The 18,703-nt window shown below is 34.5% G+C and overlaps 1 protein-coding gene and 1 pseudogene across 1 annotated transcript; both read right to left on the bottom strand.

Annotated features, from left to right (window-relative positions):
- On the bottom strand, positions 1-1,100 carry LOC120162915 (senescence-specific cysteine protease SAG39-like). Its single transcript, XM_039172971.1, has 2 exons — positions 668-1,100; positions 1-593 (listed from the first exon to the last, which is right to left on the bottom strand). Exons 1-2 carry the CDS (start codon positions 1,098-1,100, stop codon positions 1-3), a joined length of 1,026 nt encoding a protein of 341 aa, XP_039028902.1.
- A 16,235-nt stretch (positions 1,101-17,335) lies between these two features.
- On the bottom strand, positions 17,336-18,426 carry LOC120162932 (annotated as a pseudogene).
- Between the last annotated feature and the right edge of the window lie 277 nt (positions 18,427-18,703).

The raw sequence follows: 18,703 nt of genomic DNA, 5'->3' as shown, positions 1-18,703 counted from the left end.
TTATGCCGTGGGGTAGGATGCTTGCATTGCTATGCCACAAAGACCTTCCTTTCTATCAACATCCCTTTGCATCCTAATGTACCCTTGTTCACCCCAGCTACTGCCCCACGAGTTCTTCACCAACCAATACTTAGTCCCATCGTCATCCTCTCCATATCCAACGGCGGTCACTCCGTGATCGAGTTGCATGCCACAGGATCCCGTAAATACACCACTGGAGTAGAACTGGAAGTCGAACCCCCCGGCATCGATGGCAACCGAAACGGGTTGGTTCGCAACGGCCTTCTGCAGTGCATCTTCACTATTGGCGGGCACATCTTGGAAGCCATTTATGGTAGCTGCATGGTTGGCTTCTTCGTTGGTATTGCAAGTGCCATCAATTCCCTTGTAGGGGTAGTTGGATTCGGTTGTTAGGCCTTTGTTCTTTAGGATGAACTGGAAGGCATCGTCCATTAAACCACCTTGGCAGCCTTGATCCTCACCTTTGGTGTCGCAGTCGACCAGTTCTTGCTCAGACAAGGAAATCAACGTACCTTTTGTTAGCTTAGTAACCCCTTCCATGGCTGCCACAGCTGAAAACGCCCAACAGCATCCTGTGAATTAGATCAACACAATTAGAACATTAGCAAAAGCAAAACAATGGTTAATATTTCAGATTAGAGCAGACCGCATTGGCCTTGGTCTTTGATAGGTGTCACAGCTCCTTTGTTTCTCCAATCCACAGAAGAAGGCAATGCGGTGACGTTTTCGTATTTGAAAGTAGTAGCTTTGTTGGAACACATATGGCCCTTGAACCCATTTCGAGAAGCAGTGAACTCTTCACTTGTTAGATCTGAGAACTGATTGACAGCAAGCTTGTAAGGCTTGTTATTGGCGTTGTTGAAAGAGTCAATGAGCTCCACGTTTTGTTTGAAAATGTTGAAACGCTTTTGCCTCTCATTGTTGTCACTGTAAACTCGTCCAAATTGGGACATCCATTGTCGATGCCTCTCGTACATTGATGCATCTTCAAGACTAGTGCGGGAGGTGGCTTCACACACTAAGTTGGCCCCCAATAATACTATCAAGGCCAAATATGTGAATTGGATTTTGGAACCCATTTTGCTATGAAAATTGATGGATGAATGAGGAAAATGATGATGAATTCTTCCTCTTATATACTCCATTTCCCTCCCTCTATCTCCCTGCCCTGCAAGCAAAGTCTTTGAAAATTTAACTCACTGTGATGATTTCTTATACACTCCAAAACTTGGGTCAAATTATGCTTTTTGTCCCTCTACTTATCATGTACATATTTGAGCTGCGGTGCTTGTATAAATTCAGTCGTAGACTTGTAGTTTATCGTATTACTGCAGCAGCAAAATGGGAAATTGGGAGGAGTCTGGTTTTGTATTCAAATACCCTCCCCTGCATCAATCAAACCAAACTAAAATGCTATCTCACCGTGCCGTTTCCTTCATACATCAAATTCCTTTTAAATTGACTTTCTGTCAAGATAGAATTAGAGTAATCAGCTAGGGGAGGGTTATAATGGGTGAAAAATATGGGAAATTTTCTTTAAGCTCCTTAAAAGGTTTTGAAATTTTCAATTTTGTAACACCCAAAACCTTACTCCAAAGAATCTAACGGATCCAAACTATTATATTGGTCATTAGAACGACTATCTTATAGAATTATTTCCACATTTTAAAACAATTTAAAACTCGAAAGATTGTATCAAAATATAAATGCATAGATAAACCAAAACAACTATTGTGGGTTATTTAACTAGAACTATGACATTTACCTAAAATATGAAATAGTAAAAACTTTAATAGAATTTACAAATCAAAGGTTAATACAATTACACATGTCCACTTGAGAAAGTAAAGGTACTATATAAATAGTCAAAGTTGAAACTCATTCGGTGATGCTACTATTCGTACTTTATCACATAAGCTATGAACCTACGCATGAAGAATAACTCTGAATATTAAGTTTTGTTGAGCTCAATATTACACAATTACTCTATTATACCACATGGGAATGATAATCTCAACAAACATGCAAAAGAAGACAATCATATTAACACAATTACCATATTTCTATAATCATGCATTTTGAATTACCGAAAGTCATATCAATACAATAAAATCCATTCATCAAAAGATCAATTCAATGCTCATTATTGACACTCACATCTTTGCTACGAATATCAAACCACTTATATACATAGTTTGACATTAAATATTTTATCATTTCGAGCTAACCAGATGCTCCTTCATGCAACAACAATTGGAATGAGTCAAAGTTTTCTCGTCAAACTTGACCAAGAGGTGCTAAGATAAAAAGATAGTAAATAAGCAATCACAAGAGGATTGAGCTAAGTTGCATTCCACCAGATGCAAAAATTCTTTCAAAAACAACAAATGAATCTGCAATTTACAAATAAATTATTAGCACTCTCTTCACCCACCCCACACCAAGGGCAACTATCTTTTGGATAATCTAGCTTCACCCTTCTTATCCTAAGGAAATCTTTAGTCGGAACTCTATTTATCTTCAGCATCCAAAGAAAATTCTTAACCTTTGGAGGAACTTTCATTACCAGATTTTATCAAAATCAAAATTTGGTTCTTCTATCTCTGTGCTAAATTTTTTTTTGATTGCCTTCCAACTGAAAAACGACCGACACGATCATATATCCATATTATTCTCCATATTATTCATTTCCCTAGAATAGAATGGATCAACCTTATTTGGACTTCCATTAAGCATTTTATCTGCTTGATCATTCCCAACAATGTCATCCTAGCTAGGCCTAGCTATCGATTTTGGTCGTTCAGTTGTAATAGCCTGTTCTACCTCATTGATATGCTCCTCAAGATTTTGAATTCTTGGTAGATACCATCTCAACCGATTGATCATCGAGCCTAATACACAATAAATCATCCTCTAATGAGTCTATTCTTTTCACTTTCCATATCTACATCATCGTCGTTATGGGACATTCCCCTACTCAATGTATTAATATTTTCATTTATCCCAGGGAGATTGTCTCTTGATCTAATCGATTTCTCTCTGACCAGAACCCGCCGTCAACTCTGTTTAGCTTACCATTATCACTAAACATGTTTTGTTCTTAAACTTACTTCCTGTACTTGCTTGTTTGTCCCCACATAAGTTGTTGTTAGACAAAGTGTTAATCTCATATAATAATAATAATAATAATAATAAACATATATTATTATTGAATCTAACAGATGAAAATAAATAAAGAATTTAAATAGAGGAATGTAGACACGAAGTTAATGAGTAGAGTAAGATAAACGAAGAATGATTTTTTGTTGATACATGTATGAACAGTTTCCTTAAGACAGATTCGTCCTCTCCTTGGTACTTTGAGTAACGTTGGACGCCGGTCTCGCAGGATACAACAACAAATGATCACAACAATACGCACAATTTGTAGTGATCATTCAAAACAATCTTGCCTTTCTCTATCATAGGAAATAACAAATTTAGAAGGAACTTTCTAAGTGTTTTCCTAATTCAACATTGTGAATTGTGTCTCAAGGTTGTCTCTAGGATTTGTGCCTTAACTAGCCTATTTATAGAGGGAGAAATGGATTGAAGGGTTAAGACCTTTCGGTGAAAGGGCTTAACCATTCCATGAAAGGATTTAATCTTTTCATGAAGAGAATTGTTGAATAGGTATGATTGAATGGATGTAACATTAAACCAAAAAATAAGTTCATTCACCAAGTGAAATGACTTATTATTAATTAGTTATAAATAACATTAATTCATTCAACTATTTTTCAAACAATCCCCTACATGAATGAACTTGATGGTTCAAGACTGACTCGATATGTTGATAGATTCTACGTTTGATATTTGCATAGGGATAGGTAGATGTCCCCATTTGAACCTTCCCTTGTGAAAATATGTTTATCTTACTGGTTGTCCAGTAGATGTGATGTCCTTCAATTGTCCTTTTGCTTGTGTAAGAAATGACATACCACACAGAAATATCTCACTAATAAGAATTTGGTTCCCATGGTTATGTCCATATAGCCGTGGAGATCTCCTGGTTTTGCAAGAGTTTAGAAAACTATGCCCCACTAGTCTCTTTGAAGCGGCTCAACTTCACTCTCACATAGGCGACTTATGTTGTACGCCTCAACGAAACACATAGTGGTCATTAAAAGCATTGCTTAACATTTTCCACATTTTAGTCATTGTTTTCATCATAGGATGGACTTGGGATAAGAACCCATACAGTGACCTAACAAGGTCTATGTAAGTAGGTTGTCCCAATTGAACCTAGATCTTGGCATCTCCAGTCAACTAGGTTGGGTATTCCTTCACATAGCGCCTTAAATATTTATGTGCTTGGGTCACTTCCTTTTGATCTTTATCAACTTGATCTCGATTCAACTCATTGGATAGCAGATCCGCAATATTATCTTTTGATCTTAAAAAACCAATGAAGTAACTCTAATTGAGCTCAGTTATCTAAAGGTATTATGTCGTCGACTCATGTGTCTCGACATGTCATTATACATTATACAAGACACCCTACACTTTTATGTAGTTGTAGTAAGGTTTTCTTCTATTCCATTTCCATAACTCATATGATGTCTTGTCCATTTTCTTGTGCGTTACCTTATTTGAAGGTAATTTGCTCATAAAACAGATTCTCCCACATATTTTGTGACAACTCAGAACATGACCAAATGTCATTCTTAATTCTTTAGTAGTCTTATGGATGCTATATACTTAATACAATGTATCCGACAATCCATTCAAAATAATGTTCCACCTTCGAAAGTCAAAATCTTTCCAAATTTTCAACAACGGTGGATATGGAAACAACGTTTTCTCATCCTCTCTAGTAATAGGAGGATCATCATAAATTTGACCATATTTTGATCAAAGCATCAGCTAGTTTGATTCTGTGTTACCACGACCAACTTTCACTAATTAAGTTTGCTTTAGAAGTCGAAAACTATATAACAGTTATATCACAGTGATCGAAGTTAAACAACTATGATTTTTCATGAACAAAGTTATCTAATTAAACAATGGTTTACGTTGCTCCATGTCCAAGAATCATGCAAAATGCATTAAACAGATTCTCGAAATTTTAATTCAAAATTAGTGAGGAAAAAAAACTCACTTCATTAATGATTGGAGCATGAATGTACATATTAGTTGACCGCCTCGGAGCCTTTCACGTTGAATGCCCTTTCCCTTGTAATATATAATCTTCAATAAGTGGGGATATACCATTAGAATTTGCAGAGCCACCTGAACTTTTAAATTGTAGATTCACTCTCCAATATGCATTAGACGAGGCAAATTGCATTCTAACTTGCAAAATTGCTTTTGGGGTTAATGATAACTTCAGTTACCATATTTAACATGATCAAATATAACAACATCTTATGTTGTCATGTCTTAAAATCATATTCATAGAATTTCAAAGACTTCTCGTTGTAGCTCTCGACCACTGGAAACTGTTGTATTTTGATTCGAAGTCACAATTTTATTTCAGTACCTTATTTATCGCAATGAATTTTAGTCAAAATTAAAATTTAACAATTGAATAATTTCTATTAAATAGTGAAAATTTAGTAAAACTAAAATCCGAAACTAAAATTCATAATCAACACTATTTTGTTGAATCCGTTAAACGTCAGGATTTAGTAAAACTAAAATCATAGATAACAATGGAATTAAAACCCAAAATAGTAGTATAATCTCAATGTATAAATATTATAAAAGATATTGAATGGATACGCATACCTTTTCGATTTCTTGATCAAAAGTCACCTTTCATTACCGAAAAATAAAACATACGAGCTTTATCAAGTTACACCAAGGCTTGTACTTAATATTGAGACTTCCATTATGTTTCATCTTAAACCTGAAAAGGTTTTGCAAAAGGTTTCATATGTACCTTATCATCGAGTCATCAAGTATTTAACCATCAACAGGCGTAACAATTTAAAAAAATTCTGCACGGGATGCAAATTGAAAATTACTTTTAGAATATACTTTGACATGCAGCCTGCAAAGGTATACCAACGTGTCTTATCATTGCACAAGGGTTATTGAACATAAACACATATGCCTTTGCAATTTAGTGATTCATGCAAAAGCAATATAATTTGCAAGTTTTCCACGTAAGTTATCCATGTAAACTAGAAGTTCTGCCAATTCACTCGACCTAGGTCTTCAAGGATGGTTTCAATGATGACGCTCGTAGACTCGACATAACAATGTAATATCTAGTTTGAATTCCAATGTTGTTGCAAACCGTGCTAACCAACAATTCCGAATGAGTTGTAAATGTCTCCCTCTAATGTTTATTTTGATTTAATAAATCAGTCGCTCATATATCTTGGATTAGAATAAAAAAATCGTATAATCTATCTTAATATTGTTAGATAAAAAATTAACCCGAGATAAAATAATAATAATAATAATAATAATAAGCATATATTATTATTGAATCGAACGAACAAAACTAAGTAAATAATCAAAATAGAGGAACATGATTTGTTTACTCGTATATAGACACGAAGTCGAATGAATAGAGAAAGATAAACCAAAGAAGAATTTTTTGTTTTAGCATGGATGAACAGTTTCCTTAAGACAAATTCGTCCTCTCCTAGGTGCTTTGAGTAACGCTGGACGTCGTTCTCTCATGATACAAAAACAAACGATCACAACAATAAGCACAACTGTAATGATCAGTCGAACACAATCTTGTCTTTCTCTATCACCGGAAAAAACGAATTTGAAATGAACTTCCTAAGTGTTTTCCAGATTTAACATTGTGAATTGTGTCTCAAGGTTGTCTCTAGGATTTGTGGCTTAGCTAAGTCCTTTCGTTTAGTGCTTTTAGGCTTGCTTGGGTGCCAAAATGTCCATGGGTTATTCCGAGGCATCTAAGGCTGCAAATGTTCCAAAGTGACCCTAGATTCTTTTTGAAGCCTTCTTGTTCAGATTGCTTTGATCTCTAATATCATTTTTATACTCACTACAGCAAAATGAGTTTGTAGCCGCATTTTTAGAATAAAAGCCACAAAATAACAAATTTCGCGACGTTTTGATAGAAACACACTAATTTTATGCATATCGCGGTGTTTTAAGCAAAAACGTCGGCAAAGACTCGAACTCTTATGGCGTTTTATAAAAAAATCGCTGGCGTTTCTATATAAACGCCGCTAAAGACTCGTACATTAGTGTTGTTTTTATACAAATGCCAGTAAAGACTCATAATTTAGTGGCGTTTTTATACAAACTCCGTAATAGGAAACATATATAATGGCATTTTTTAAAAAACGCCATAAGAGATTCATATTGTAATGGCATTTTTTGAATAAACGCCGCAATTTATCAGTACATTAGTGGCAATTGCATACAAACACTGCTAAAGACTCATAAATTAGTGGCATTTTTATATAAATGTCGCTATAGACTCGTACATTCGTGGCATTTTTATACAAACGTCGCTATAGAATCGTTCTATAGTGGCATTTATGTTTACAAATGCCCGTAAGTTTACAATTTCTAAGTCTCGCGCCCTTTAACCCTTTTTCATTTTTCCCCTTGATCTATTTTTTTTCATTCCCGTCGTTTACCCAAACTCACCCCATTAACCCTTTTTCATTTTTCCCCTTGACCTATTTTTTCATTCCCGTTGTTTACCCAAACTCATTTGCTGCTGCTTCTCCAATGGAGGACTTTCTTCTTAGTCCTTCGATCATCATCAAACATCATCTGGCGCCTCCAAGTTTTTATCCAACCTTCCCTCTCGCGGCCACCTCTCCACCATCATCTCCTCCAACATGGTTTTTACCCATTTCTTCTCACTCGCTTATTTAATGAATTTCATTTCTTTTTAAAATGTTTTGGATCTTAATACTTTGATCAAATGTGAAATTTTGAGAATTATTTGTCTGTGAAATTCATTTTCTCATAATACTAAGGGTCCGTTTGTTTCACGTAAAACATTTTACGGAACACGTTTTCCTCACTTTTCAGTGTTTGGTTAGAGGAAAACAGATTGGTCAATGTAAAACATTTTCCTGGTCTACAGAATTTCCTTTGCATTTTCTGAAAATTGACTTACGGTTTAACTTTCCGCAAGTAATTTTTCCAAACTTTTCACTTCAAAGCATAAATACACAAAATAATATTATTTTATAAATTTAATATTAATATGATATTTTAGTATCATTTTAATAAAAATATTAATTATTAACATAATTAAAATATATTTATTAATATTTTTAATAATTTAATACAATAATAATATTATTACAATAATATACTCAATTATATTATAACAATATATGATACTATTATATTTACAACTAGTATACGAGAGTTAATATTTTTATAGATATTCAATAAATAATAGATATTCAATATAATTTATCGTATTTTTATTTTAATAGAATATACGAGAGTTAATATTTTTATTTATAAAATTATAGAAATAATATTTTAATAATAATATTGGTATAAATAGTATTAAATAAAATATTCTAATATTTTTAAAATAATACTTTTATGTTTTTATAATAAATAATATTATTAATTATATTTTATATTTACAACAAATAATTTCTAAAAATTTATGAACTAGTGAAAAATGGTTTACACAACAACTTTCAAACACCATAAAACATTTTCTAAAAAATGTTTTCCAGAAGATGTGATTCATTTTACGAAAAATATTTTCTAAAAAATGTTTTCAGTGAAACAAATAAACTCTAATTAAAGAGAAGAGAAAAAAAAAAACCTCGTCTTTTCCCTACAGGGTAGGCAACTTGGAGTTAATAATCTTTGTGGAGCCCACATCGAAGCTGAAGCAGCTTGGAAAGCGGCCAGAGGTAATGGGAGTGGAGACGTTGGAAACCATCGAGAGGTAAAACGATGAATCTAAGTTGTTAGGTTCCACAACTGATATTAGCCCAATGCCTGGTACATATCAACTCCCAGATACGCTGGTCTCTGGCGAATTTGAGCCACAGTTTGCTAACGCATGGTGTCATTGCTAGAGTCATCGTTTCAACGTGTTTCAAGACCTCGTACAACATTTTTTCATATAAAATCATCAACCATGTTTCTTCTTTTATTTTCTTCATATTTAGTTGGGGGAAATGAGCAATTGGGGAACTTCGTTTCATTGGCTGAAGTTGAAACCTTGATTTTGGGTTGGTTTGTTTTTGTTGAGATGGAGAATGGGAAATAACGAAAGGGCGTTGGTGGGATGGGTGGGAGTAATCGAAGCTTATTTTGTTGGCTTTCAAACAAGACAAAAAAGATAAAAGAAAATGGTGGTGGGGGTGTTCGGTTCCTCTATTTTATTTTTATGTTTTTTTCTTACCTATTGAATTATCATGGTATCTTGGGTTGTTTCTTATTTCTTTGTTTTTCCGAAGCAATTTTGAGAACATTGGATACTGTTGCTAAATTTAACACATTTCAGAGTAAATTTAAGTTTGTAGTTTCTCAGTGTCATTGGTTTGCTTGCTTGTTCTTGAGTGGTTAGTAGCATTTTAAGATACCATACACTAAACCTCAATTTGATACATTTTTCTGTTATCATGCTAAGAACCCCTTTTTGTTTTTGTGAAAATTGTTTTGGGTTTCCGTAGTATAGAGAATTACCTTTTGCCGGAGGTGATTTGTGGTTTGAACCAACATTTGTTGAGAACATAGGAGGTCATGTACTAGAACTTTCTGTATTATCCGTCATGAATCTGTTCTCTGTTAGGCTCCTAAGACATGAAGTTTCTGTGTTGTGTTATGAATCAATTACATCAAGCTCCAGTTTTTGCATATTATTTCTTTAGAATGGTATAGTTAAACTTGATTCTTAAAATATGATTTCAATTTTATTAACTTTCGGGCTTCGTTTTGATGGAATGTCTGAGAGAAAGGTTTGAGCACTTGTTGCTTATTTCTGGGATGGAAAAGTCTTTGCATTTCTAGATTCTTCAAATTTACTAAAATGTAAGCTTGGTGAGGTGATGAGCATTGAACAGGTAAATGAAAGTATTTTACAAAAAGGAAGGAATTTGTGAAAAGGTATGTTTAAAGATGATCCATTTGAATTTAGATTTCCTATTAAGTTTAATGATCATTTTTCAATTCCTTGATTTCCTGTGATTATTTTGTTTGAAATATAAGAATTTGTTGATATTGGATTTGTTGATAATAAGATGCGCGGCTGCCACTCCAATGTGTGTTATTTAGATGTTGTTTTTACTATGTGTTAATTTCATGATGGGTCGTTTTACTGTTGTTTATTCTAGTTAACAATGTTAAACTACATTACATTTTATGTTAATGTAAACTTTAATTTATTATTATGGATTTAAAGTTTCTTGTTATGGATTTGAAGTTTGTTGTTACGGATGTCTAGTTTATTGGATAATGCTACAGGTTAAATTTGGGTAATAAAAGAGTAGAAAATAGTATTTGAAAAATTAGTTTTAATTGTATAAAAAAATGCCACTAAATATACAGTTAATACTGACTTTTTGAAAAACGCCACTAAAGATCTAGATCTTTTGCGGCGTTTATATAGAAAACATCACAATACACGTAGTCAATAGCGACATTTTACATTCACAAACGCCACTATATGACATAACATATAGCGGCGTTTTTCGGAACAAACACCATTATATGTCAGAACATTTAGTGGCGTTTTTGGGACAAAATGCCACAAAAGAAAAGATAAATAGCGGTGTTTGGAAAAAATGTCGCTAAATATCATAACCTTTAGCGACGTATGTTAAAAATGCCGCTAAAAACGTAACCTTTAGTTGCGTTTGTAAACGACAAACACTGCTACCATTTGCGGCGTTTGTTTCAGTGGTGCTTTTTGAGGCGTTTGTTATTTGACTAATTTGGTTTTCCCGGTTACAATGTGGGATGAAAGAAGGTAATATGAGAGTTTGATATTTGATTTACACATGATTGAGGACAAACTTTGAATAAGTCAGGGAGAATTTGATGAATGCTTTATTTTGTCACTATTTTGTTGTTAAATACTCTTTATTATCTTTTTGATACTACTGATTTTTGTTGTTTTTATTCAATTCTGTGTTGGTTTGTAATTTCAAGAAAACAACACTAAAAGAGAAAATTATGCAGTTTTTTTTGGAATCATGGTTGAAGACATGGGCATGACGATGTCTGACGTGGTAGATTTTGCTAATCCAATCAGCAAGAGCTTCAAGAAGACAATCTAGTCGGCAGTTTCTAGAAGAATTTCAGACGATTATGTTGGAATTATTTGAAATTTAAAATACTTTGGGGTTGTTTTTATTTTTAATTCTATTATCTTTGGATTTATTTTTATTTTATTTATTTGTTATCTATAGGGTTTAAAAAGACTATAAATACCCCTTTAAGGTGTTGACTAAAATAGATACCTTATCACACCAATGTGATTGATTTGCATTTTTCTCCTAACACTATTGCATATCCCCACAATTCAGTAATCATTTTTAAGGTCACATAATTTCAACAATGCATATCCCCATGTTATTCTTTCAGGTAGCTAAAACAATTCCAACAATTTTTCCATCTTCAAGAAGATTTCCTCTAGTAATTCCAATACTGCTCCTCAAGTAACCTAAAAAGCTCGTCGTCAAGAATCTCAAACAAGAACCATCAGCCTCCCGTACTTTTTATCTTTGGTTCTCCAAGACCCCATCTATATAACCTCTCCATCACACTATCAGGACCACATACAGTCGCCATTGTGCCGATTAGACACTTATTCATCCTTCACAAGGTCTCTTTCTATACGTGACCCTGGAATTTTTCGAAGCCTTCCTGTTCAGATTACTTTGATCTCCAATATCATTTTTATACTACTTCCACATTCCTAAATGACTATTTCCATAATTTGTTTCCTCCATTTTTTTGGGTGTCTGTTGTTATACCTTATTATTGTAACACCCCAATTTAGGGGCTAAAATTTAGAAATTATAAAGTGGTGGATTTAATTTGGTATTTTGAAATAAACAGTGGGTTAAATTGCAAAATTTTAAAGTTGGCAGACCGTTTTATGAAGTACAGGAAGTTCAGTGGCTAAACTCTTGGTTTAACAATTTTTAATTATGAGATGATATATACTCCCAATTTCCCGTATGTTTCTGGAAATTTTTCCAGTTTTCCCTCTCCCGTCAACCCCTCTTTCAACTCCGATCTACTCGCCGTCCGACGAGCCAAAACCACCATCGTGTTCGTTGTCGAGCAAGGAACAAAACCCCTCAAGGCTTTTGTCGTGAATCGTCGTCATTCGTCGTTAATTTCAGTCGAAAGTATCGTCGGTAATAACTCAATTTCTATTGGTTTTTCGTCGATTCACGACGATCCGAGCATCCATTTACGACACCTCCCGCACCATCGTGTTCCTTGCATCGTTCCAAGTATGCCGGTGTTGTCCTTGGTCTCCGTCGACGGCGGCGCTTGAGGAGGTGAAGCGGTCAAAGTTTCCGATTTGTTGAAATCGAGCTCTCCGCCATTCAAAATTGTGAACCGAGCTTTGTAAGTATCTCAAAATCGCTCAAAATAATTTTTAGGAATTTTTTCGGGAATTTAGCATTGTTCACGCGCCCCCACGCGCCGCCACTGCGCGTGGGGAAGGAAAAAGTGATCGGTTTGACCGGTTTTGGAACTGTTTTGACCGGTCACTACTCGACCCGTTGACCTGACCCGACCCGTTGACCGATGTTGACCACTGTTGACCAAAACTTTGACAGACTTTGACCGGGCATTAAACGACCTTTGACTTTGACCGAGTATACCTATCCGATTCCACGTTCCAAATTTTAGAAAAGTCATATTTTATGCTTTCGACGTCCTGAATCCGAATCCGAAGTCCATTTCGCCAAATTCAAAACCGGTAATCTGTTTTTCAGTGATTTATCACCCGATTCGATCCATTTATCGTAATTAAGCTCCGTTTTTTATATAATTTATGTTGATATGTATCTGAGGAATTATTGGAAGTTGAATTCAAGATCGAGGGGGTTCAAATGGAATTTATTGGTTGATCAATATTGCACAGAAATCGAGGTAATACTTTACTACCTCTTTATGCTTTATAGAACATGTTCGGTATTGGTAAATGAATGAATGGAAATGTTTGGTCTCATATGTGTAATTAATGAAGATATACACTAGATACGAATACGGTAGAAAGTAGGTAACTGAATATGGCTCAGATGACTATTATAAGAAATTGAAGGACAGTTGGAATTAAATTACAAGTTCTGGAATTAAGTGATAAAAGAATCAGCCATAGATATGTAGATTATAATTTATCTCATTAAAGGTACTTAGATGATAAGTTATGAGAATATTTCGATTAGGTAAAATTACGAAATTACCCTTATATTGGAAAATGACAAGAATTGTCCCTGGAAGTGGATTAATAAATCTGAAAAGAATTACTGATATGCTAAAACTATTGATGTGCATAAGAAATGTTAGTTTTATTTGGAAATTATGGATAACTGGTTTTTAACCCCAAGAAGGTTTATGCTAGATACTAGAAATCTTTTAAGGAATCATTTCAAGATCAAAGAATGTTCGAGGAAACAATTAATCATTGGATCTCTATATTATATTATTTTCGTTAAGAGCTAATATCGAAATTATCTTGTTAAGAAATTACAAAAATGCCCTTGAGAGGTAAAATAGTCAGAGTTGACCCTGAAGGAGAAAGTACTTTGAGGATTTGTACTAAACTTGATTAAGTACGAATTTAATTATTAAGATACTGCCTTTGTAAAGAAAAATTCAAGATTTTTCGTTTGTAAAATCCGAGAAGGCACTTGACCCGAAAATATCCGAGTTATGAGTAAATACCTAAAGAACAATTTATTGGAGGGTGCTTTTTTTATCAGAATTGTTCGAAAGGACTGGAATAAATGATAAGTTTGAATTAAATAATAAGACCGAATGGAAGAAATGATTGAAATATTCTAGATTTATAAAATGACCAAAATACCCCTGGAATGGAAATGACTCAAGAATGTCACCAAGCTCAGGAATGAATGGATATACTCAAGCTTTGAAATGAATAGAAAAACCGTTAAGCACCAAAATGACCAAAATACCCTATTGGCCTAGAATAAGTAAATGTCTTGGATTAATTAAGGAATCCAAATAAACATGGATGTTGTACTGCTCTTAAAAGTTATGGAACGCAGCTTAAGTGATCAACCAACGTTAGTGCTATATCATTACCTAAATGATATAAGTACCACTTGAATGTTTGTTCATCTTCTCAAATTTGGATCGATGATAATTCTGGAAGTACTTGGCTCAGCTCAACTCTAGAGCGCATACAGTACTAATAAGTGGGTATTCGTGAGTCAAATCAACCACGAATACCAGAATGACTTTATTATATGAATAAATTGAACTGAAATGAAGTACAACGTGTATTTGAAATTCAAAAACGTCTGAATTATTCTGGAAAACTTTAAAGTAATCGGGATAGACTTGCTTACTAAACGAACTAAGTAACATCAATGACTGAGGATTAAATAGGTGATTGGATGAGTTTGGAAACACTGTTGAACTTACATGATGAATTGTCCTTATGGGTTATGAGCCATGGATCAAGTACGTCCGTATTTCCTGATATTGTTGAAACGTGGAAATGAAATAAAGATCGTTGGAAGATTTATTCAGTGATGATTATGGGGATGATTTATGGATCTGCATTATGGAATTAAAGAGTGAATACACTAGAATGATAATGAATTGACTTGTTGACATGCATTAGTTTGGGAGTTATGTAACTCAAGTTGTTTGATAATACGATCGATAGTCATAGATTGTAAATGACTTGAATCTTCGATTCTATATTTTCATCTAAAATCACTTCAGTCATGTTTGAAAACGCAAGTAACGCAGAAGAAAAAGATTCTGAATACCTCATTTGATTCAATTGGGCTGAAATCCTATGAATTCAAAGTATATTTCTGAATACCCCTGATTGTTTGGGTAATGGAATCACTCGCAGTAAATCTGAATTTAGAATTATTATGTATAAAGGTTCCTGAGCGTTTTCCTGATGCACATGGAAACTTAGTGGAATTCTAAAGTATCAATTTGAAATGTCTGATTAGATCGGTTAGAAATCAATTCTCTTCAATGAGATCTTATTCCTGGAATCCGAACAAATTGCACAAGTTCATGTTATCCATACTGATGACTACAAAATGCCTCTGAAAAATACATGGATCCTCTAGTGTGTTCCCTAAGTACAATTTAAATGTTTTATCTATTTTGAAATATGGTATATTGAAATCTATGATTTACTGTTTATTGATACACCGACTTACCGGTGATGGTTTATGGACTATGACTAATATATGATTATTGGTTTTCATTGATATATGATAACGATGATTACGGATTTATGGAAATTATGCGTACTGCATAAATTGTATTTTGAAATACTGATTTTGGATGGATTGAATTACAGAGTATAGCTCTGATCAAGCTGGTAAACCTTACGGACCTAATGTGACTTTTGGGTAGGCTCACGGGCCCCAAGATGCTCCATTAGGTTGGCTCCCTTTGCTGTGTGTTTAGGGTAAGCCTTATGGACTTAAGGATACATGCCCCAAAGCCTATCCTTAGGTTGGCTTCCTTTTTTGCCGTGTGCTTAAGGTAAGCCCTATGGACGCAGTTCTGGGAACTGCGGATGGTGTACAAGAGAATGGTTTAAACTATAAGTTTCAAATGTTAAACTTCATTATGATTTTATGAGATTTACTGAACTGTCATTTGATAAATGTACCTATTATGATTTTATTGTACTCTTGGAACACACTAGATATCCTATTCGATCTCCTGAAAATGTTAAACTATGAAAGGTTTCTTATGAACTGAGATTCATGGCTTCTACTCGATGAACTACTAATGGAACTCCAAATTATTCCGCAATTGGTATATGTTTGATTCAATAAGGAAATTATGGTTTCCCATTTATCTGCATGTCATGTAGCATCATCTGGTAGTTCTGTATTACTGAGCTTTCCGAAGCTCACTCTATTACTCACCATTGCAGGTTAAAAGAATTGTACCAGTGCATCTATCGAATTCAGTAAGGGAGCTCTTCCGGCATTGTTGCAGAGTATGGTACATGTGATTAGGGGGCATGCAATTGTATTTTGTTTTATATACGAGTCTGAAAATATGTTTTATTTCGAATACTGATAAATTTTATTTTGTACTCATAAATGATTTTATGAGTTTACATGTTTTAAGAAAAGTTTTAAATTTTCTGCTATTTTTTTAGTGGGTCACTCCGGTGGCCCTAATGTGACACTCCAGATTGGATCGGGATATCCGCATTGGTCTGAGGGGGTTACAATTATTCCTCCGGTTGATTGTTACTTTCTTTCATGTTATTCTGGATTTTCCTCCAATAGGATGTTCTTCTCTTGAACATTGCGAACGAGACAAATAAGACCATTAGATTATAGTTACACATAAACTAGCATGGTTTTCCCTTTTTTTTTCTTTGCTTGTTAATTCATCAAGACAAGTAATACTTAATTGTGATAAAAGGAGAAACATCATTTTCATTTGATGGTGCATCAGTTTTATTCTCATATTTAGTACAGGTGTTACAACATATTCTATATATCTCATATTATAGTTAATGTCAGGAAAAAAATACAAGTAAAAATGAAAAAGAGATGGCTTGTCCCTTTGGTTTTATGTTTTGTTTCCTTGTTTTAATGAGTATTTTTATATTATGTAGTGTTTATATGATAACCACGATATTGATAGTAAATATGTGGTTGTTATTTGTAGTTTCATTGGAATTTGATTATTTTTATAATTTTGTAAATATAATTTTTAAAATTATTTTAATAGTGTCAAACACAAATTATTAATTTTAATACATTTTTAGAATTTTCTTCTAAGAAACTTTTTGAGTTCTTATGGAATTATCGTTAAAAAGAATTCTTAAAGTATCAAACTAACATTTTACTCACAGTACATGGGTCAAATTATGAATCTTTCCTTAAGCTAATGTGTCTCGTCATCATTTCGTTAAGGGATAGTTAAGGGTGGAGTAATGATATTTGAATTTTTTAGGGTTGGATGACAAAGAGGAAAGCTTACACGAATTTTGTACTAATTGTGTAATTTACTCAATTTGAAAGAGACTATTTTTCAATTTAACAAGTTATTATTTAGTTTGAAATTTTAGATGCAGTACATTCATATATATGACATGAGGATAGGAATGGGTGATTATATATAGTGTAAGTTTTGTTTATGCCGTGGGGTAGGAAGCTTGCATTGCTATACCACAAAGACCTTCCTTTGCATCAACATCCCTTTGCATCCTAATGTACCCTTGTTCACCCCAGCTACTGCCCCACGAGTTCTTCACCAACCAATACTTAGTCCCATCGTCATCCTCTCCATATCCAACGGCGGTCACTCCGTGATCGAGTTACGTGCCACAGGATCCCGTAAATACACCACTGGAGTAGAACTGGAAGTCGAACCCCCCGACATCGATGGCAACCGAAACGGGTTGGTTCGCAACGGCCTTCTGCAGTGCATCTTCACTATTGGCGGGCACATCTTGGAAGCCATTTATGGTAGCTGCATGGTTGGCTTCTTCGTTGGTATTGCAAGTGCCATCAACTCCCTTGTAGGGGTAGTTGGATTCGGTTGTTAGGCCTTTGTTCCTTAGGATGAACTGGAAGGCATCGTCCATTAAACCACCTTGATCCTCACGTTTGGTGTCGCAGTCGACCAGTTCTTGCTCAGACAAGGAAATCAACGTACCTTTTGTTAGCTTAGTAACCCCTCCCATGGCTGCCACAGCTGAAAACGCCCAACAGCATCATGTGAATTAGATCAACACAATTAGAACATTAGCAAAAGCAAAACAATGGTTAATATTTCAGATTAGAGCAGACCGCATTGGCCTTGGTCTTTGATAGGTGTCACAGCTCCTTTGTTTCTCCAATCCACAGAAGAAGGCAATGCGGTGACGTTTTCGTATTTGAAAGTAGTAGCCTTGTTGGAACACATATGGCCCTTGAACCCATTTCGAGAAGCAGTGAACTCTTCACTTGTTAGATCTGCGAACTGATTGACAGCAAGCTTGTAAGGCTTGTTATTGGCGTTGTTGAAAGAGTCAATGAGCTCCACGTTTTGTTTGAAAATGTTGAAACGCTTTTGCCTCTCATTGTTTTCACTGTAAACTCGTCCAAATTGGGACATCCATTGTCGATGTCACGCGTACATTGATGCATCTTCAAGACTAGTGCGGGAGGTGGCTTCACACACTAAGTTGGCCCCCAATAATACTATCAAGGCCAAATATGTGAATTGGATTTTGTAACCCATTTTGCTATGAAAATTGATGGATGAATGAGGAAAATGATGATGAATTCTTCCTCTTATATACTCCATTTCCCTCCCTCTATCTCCCTGCCCTGCAAGCAAAGTCTTTAAAAATTTAACTCACTGTGATGATTTCTTATACACTCCAAAACTTGGGTCAAATTATGCTTTTTGTCCCTCTACTTATCATGTACATATTTGAGCTGCGGTGCTTGTATAAATTCAGTCGTAGACTTGTAGTTTATCGTATTACTGCAGCAGCAAAATGGGAAATTGGGAG

Source organism: Hibiscus syriacus, unplaced genomic scaffold (genome assembly GCF_006381635.1).
Source record: "Hibiscus syriacus cultivar Baekdansim isolate YM2019G1 unplaced genomic scaffold, ASM638163v2 tig00111410_pilon, whole genome shotgun sequence".
NCBI lineage: Eukaryota > Viridiplantae > Streptophyta > Magnoliopsida > Malvales > Malvaceae > Hibiscus > Hibiscus syriacus.
Note: the sequence above shows the minus strand (reverse complement) of the source record. Positions and strands in the feature narration are given on the sequence as shown.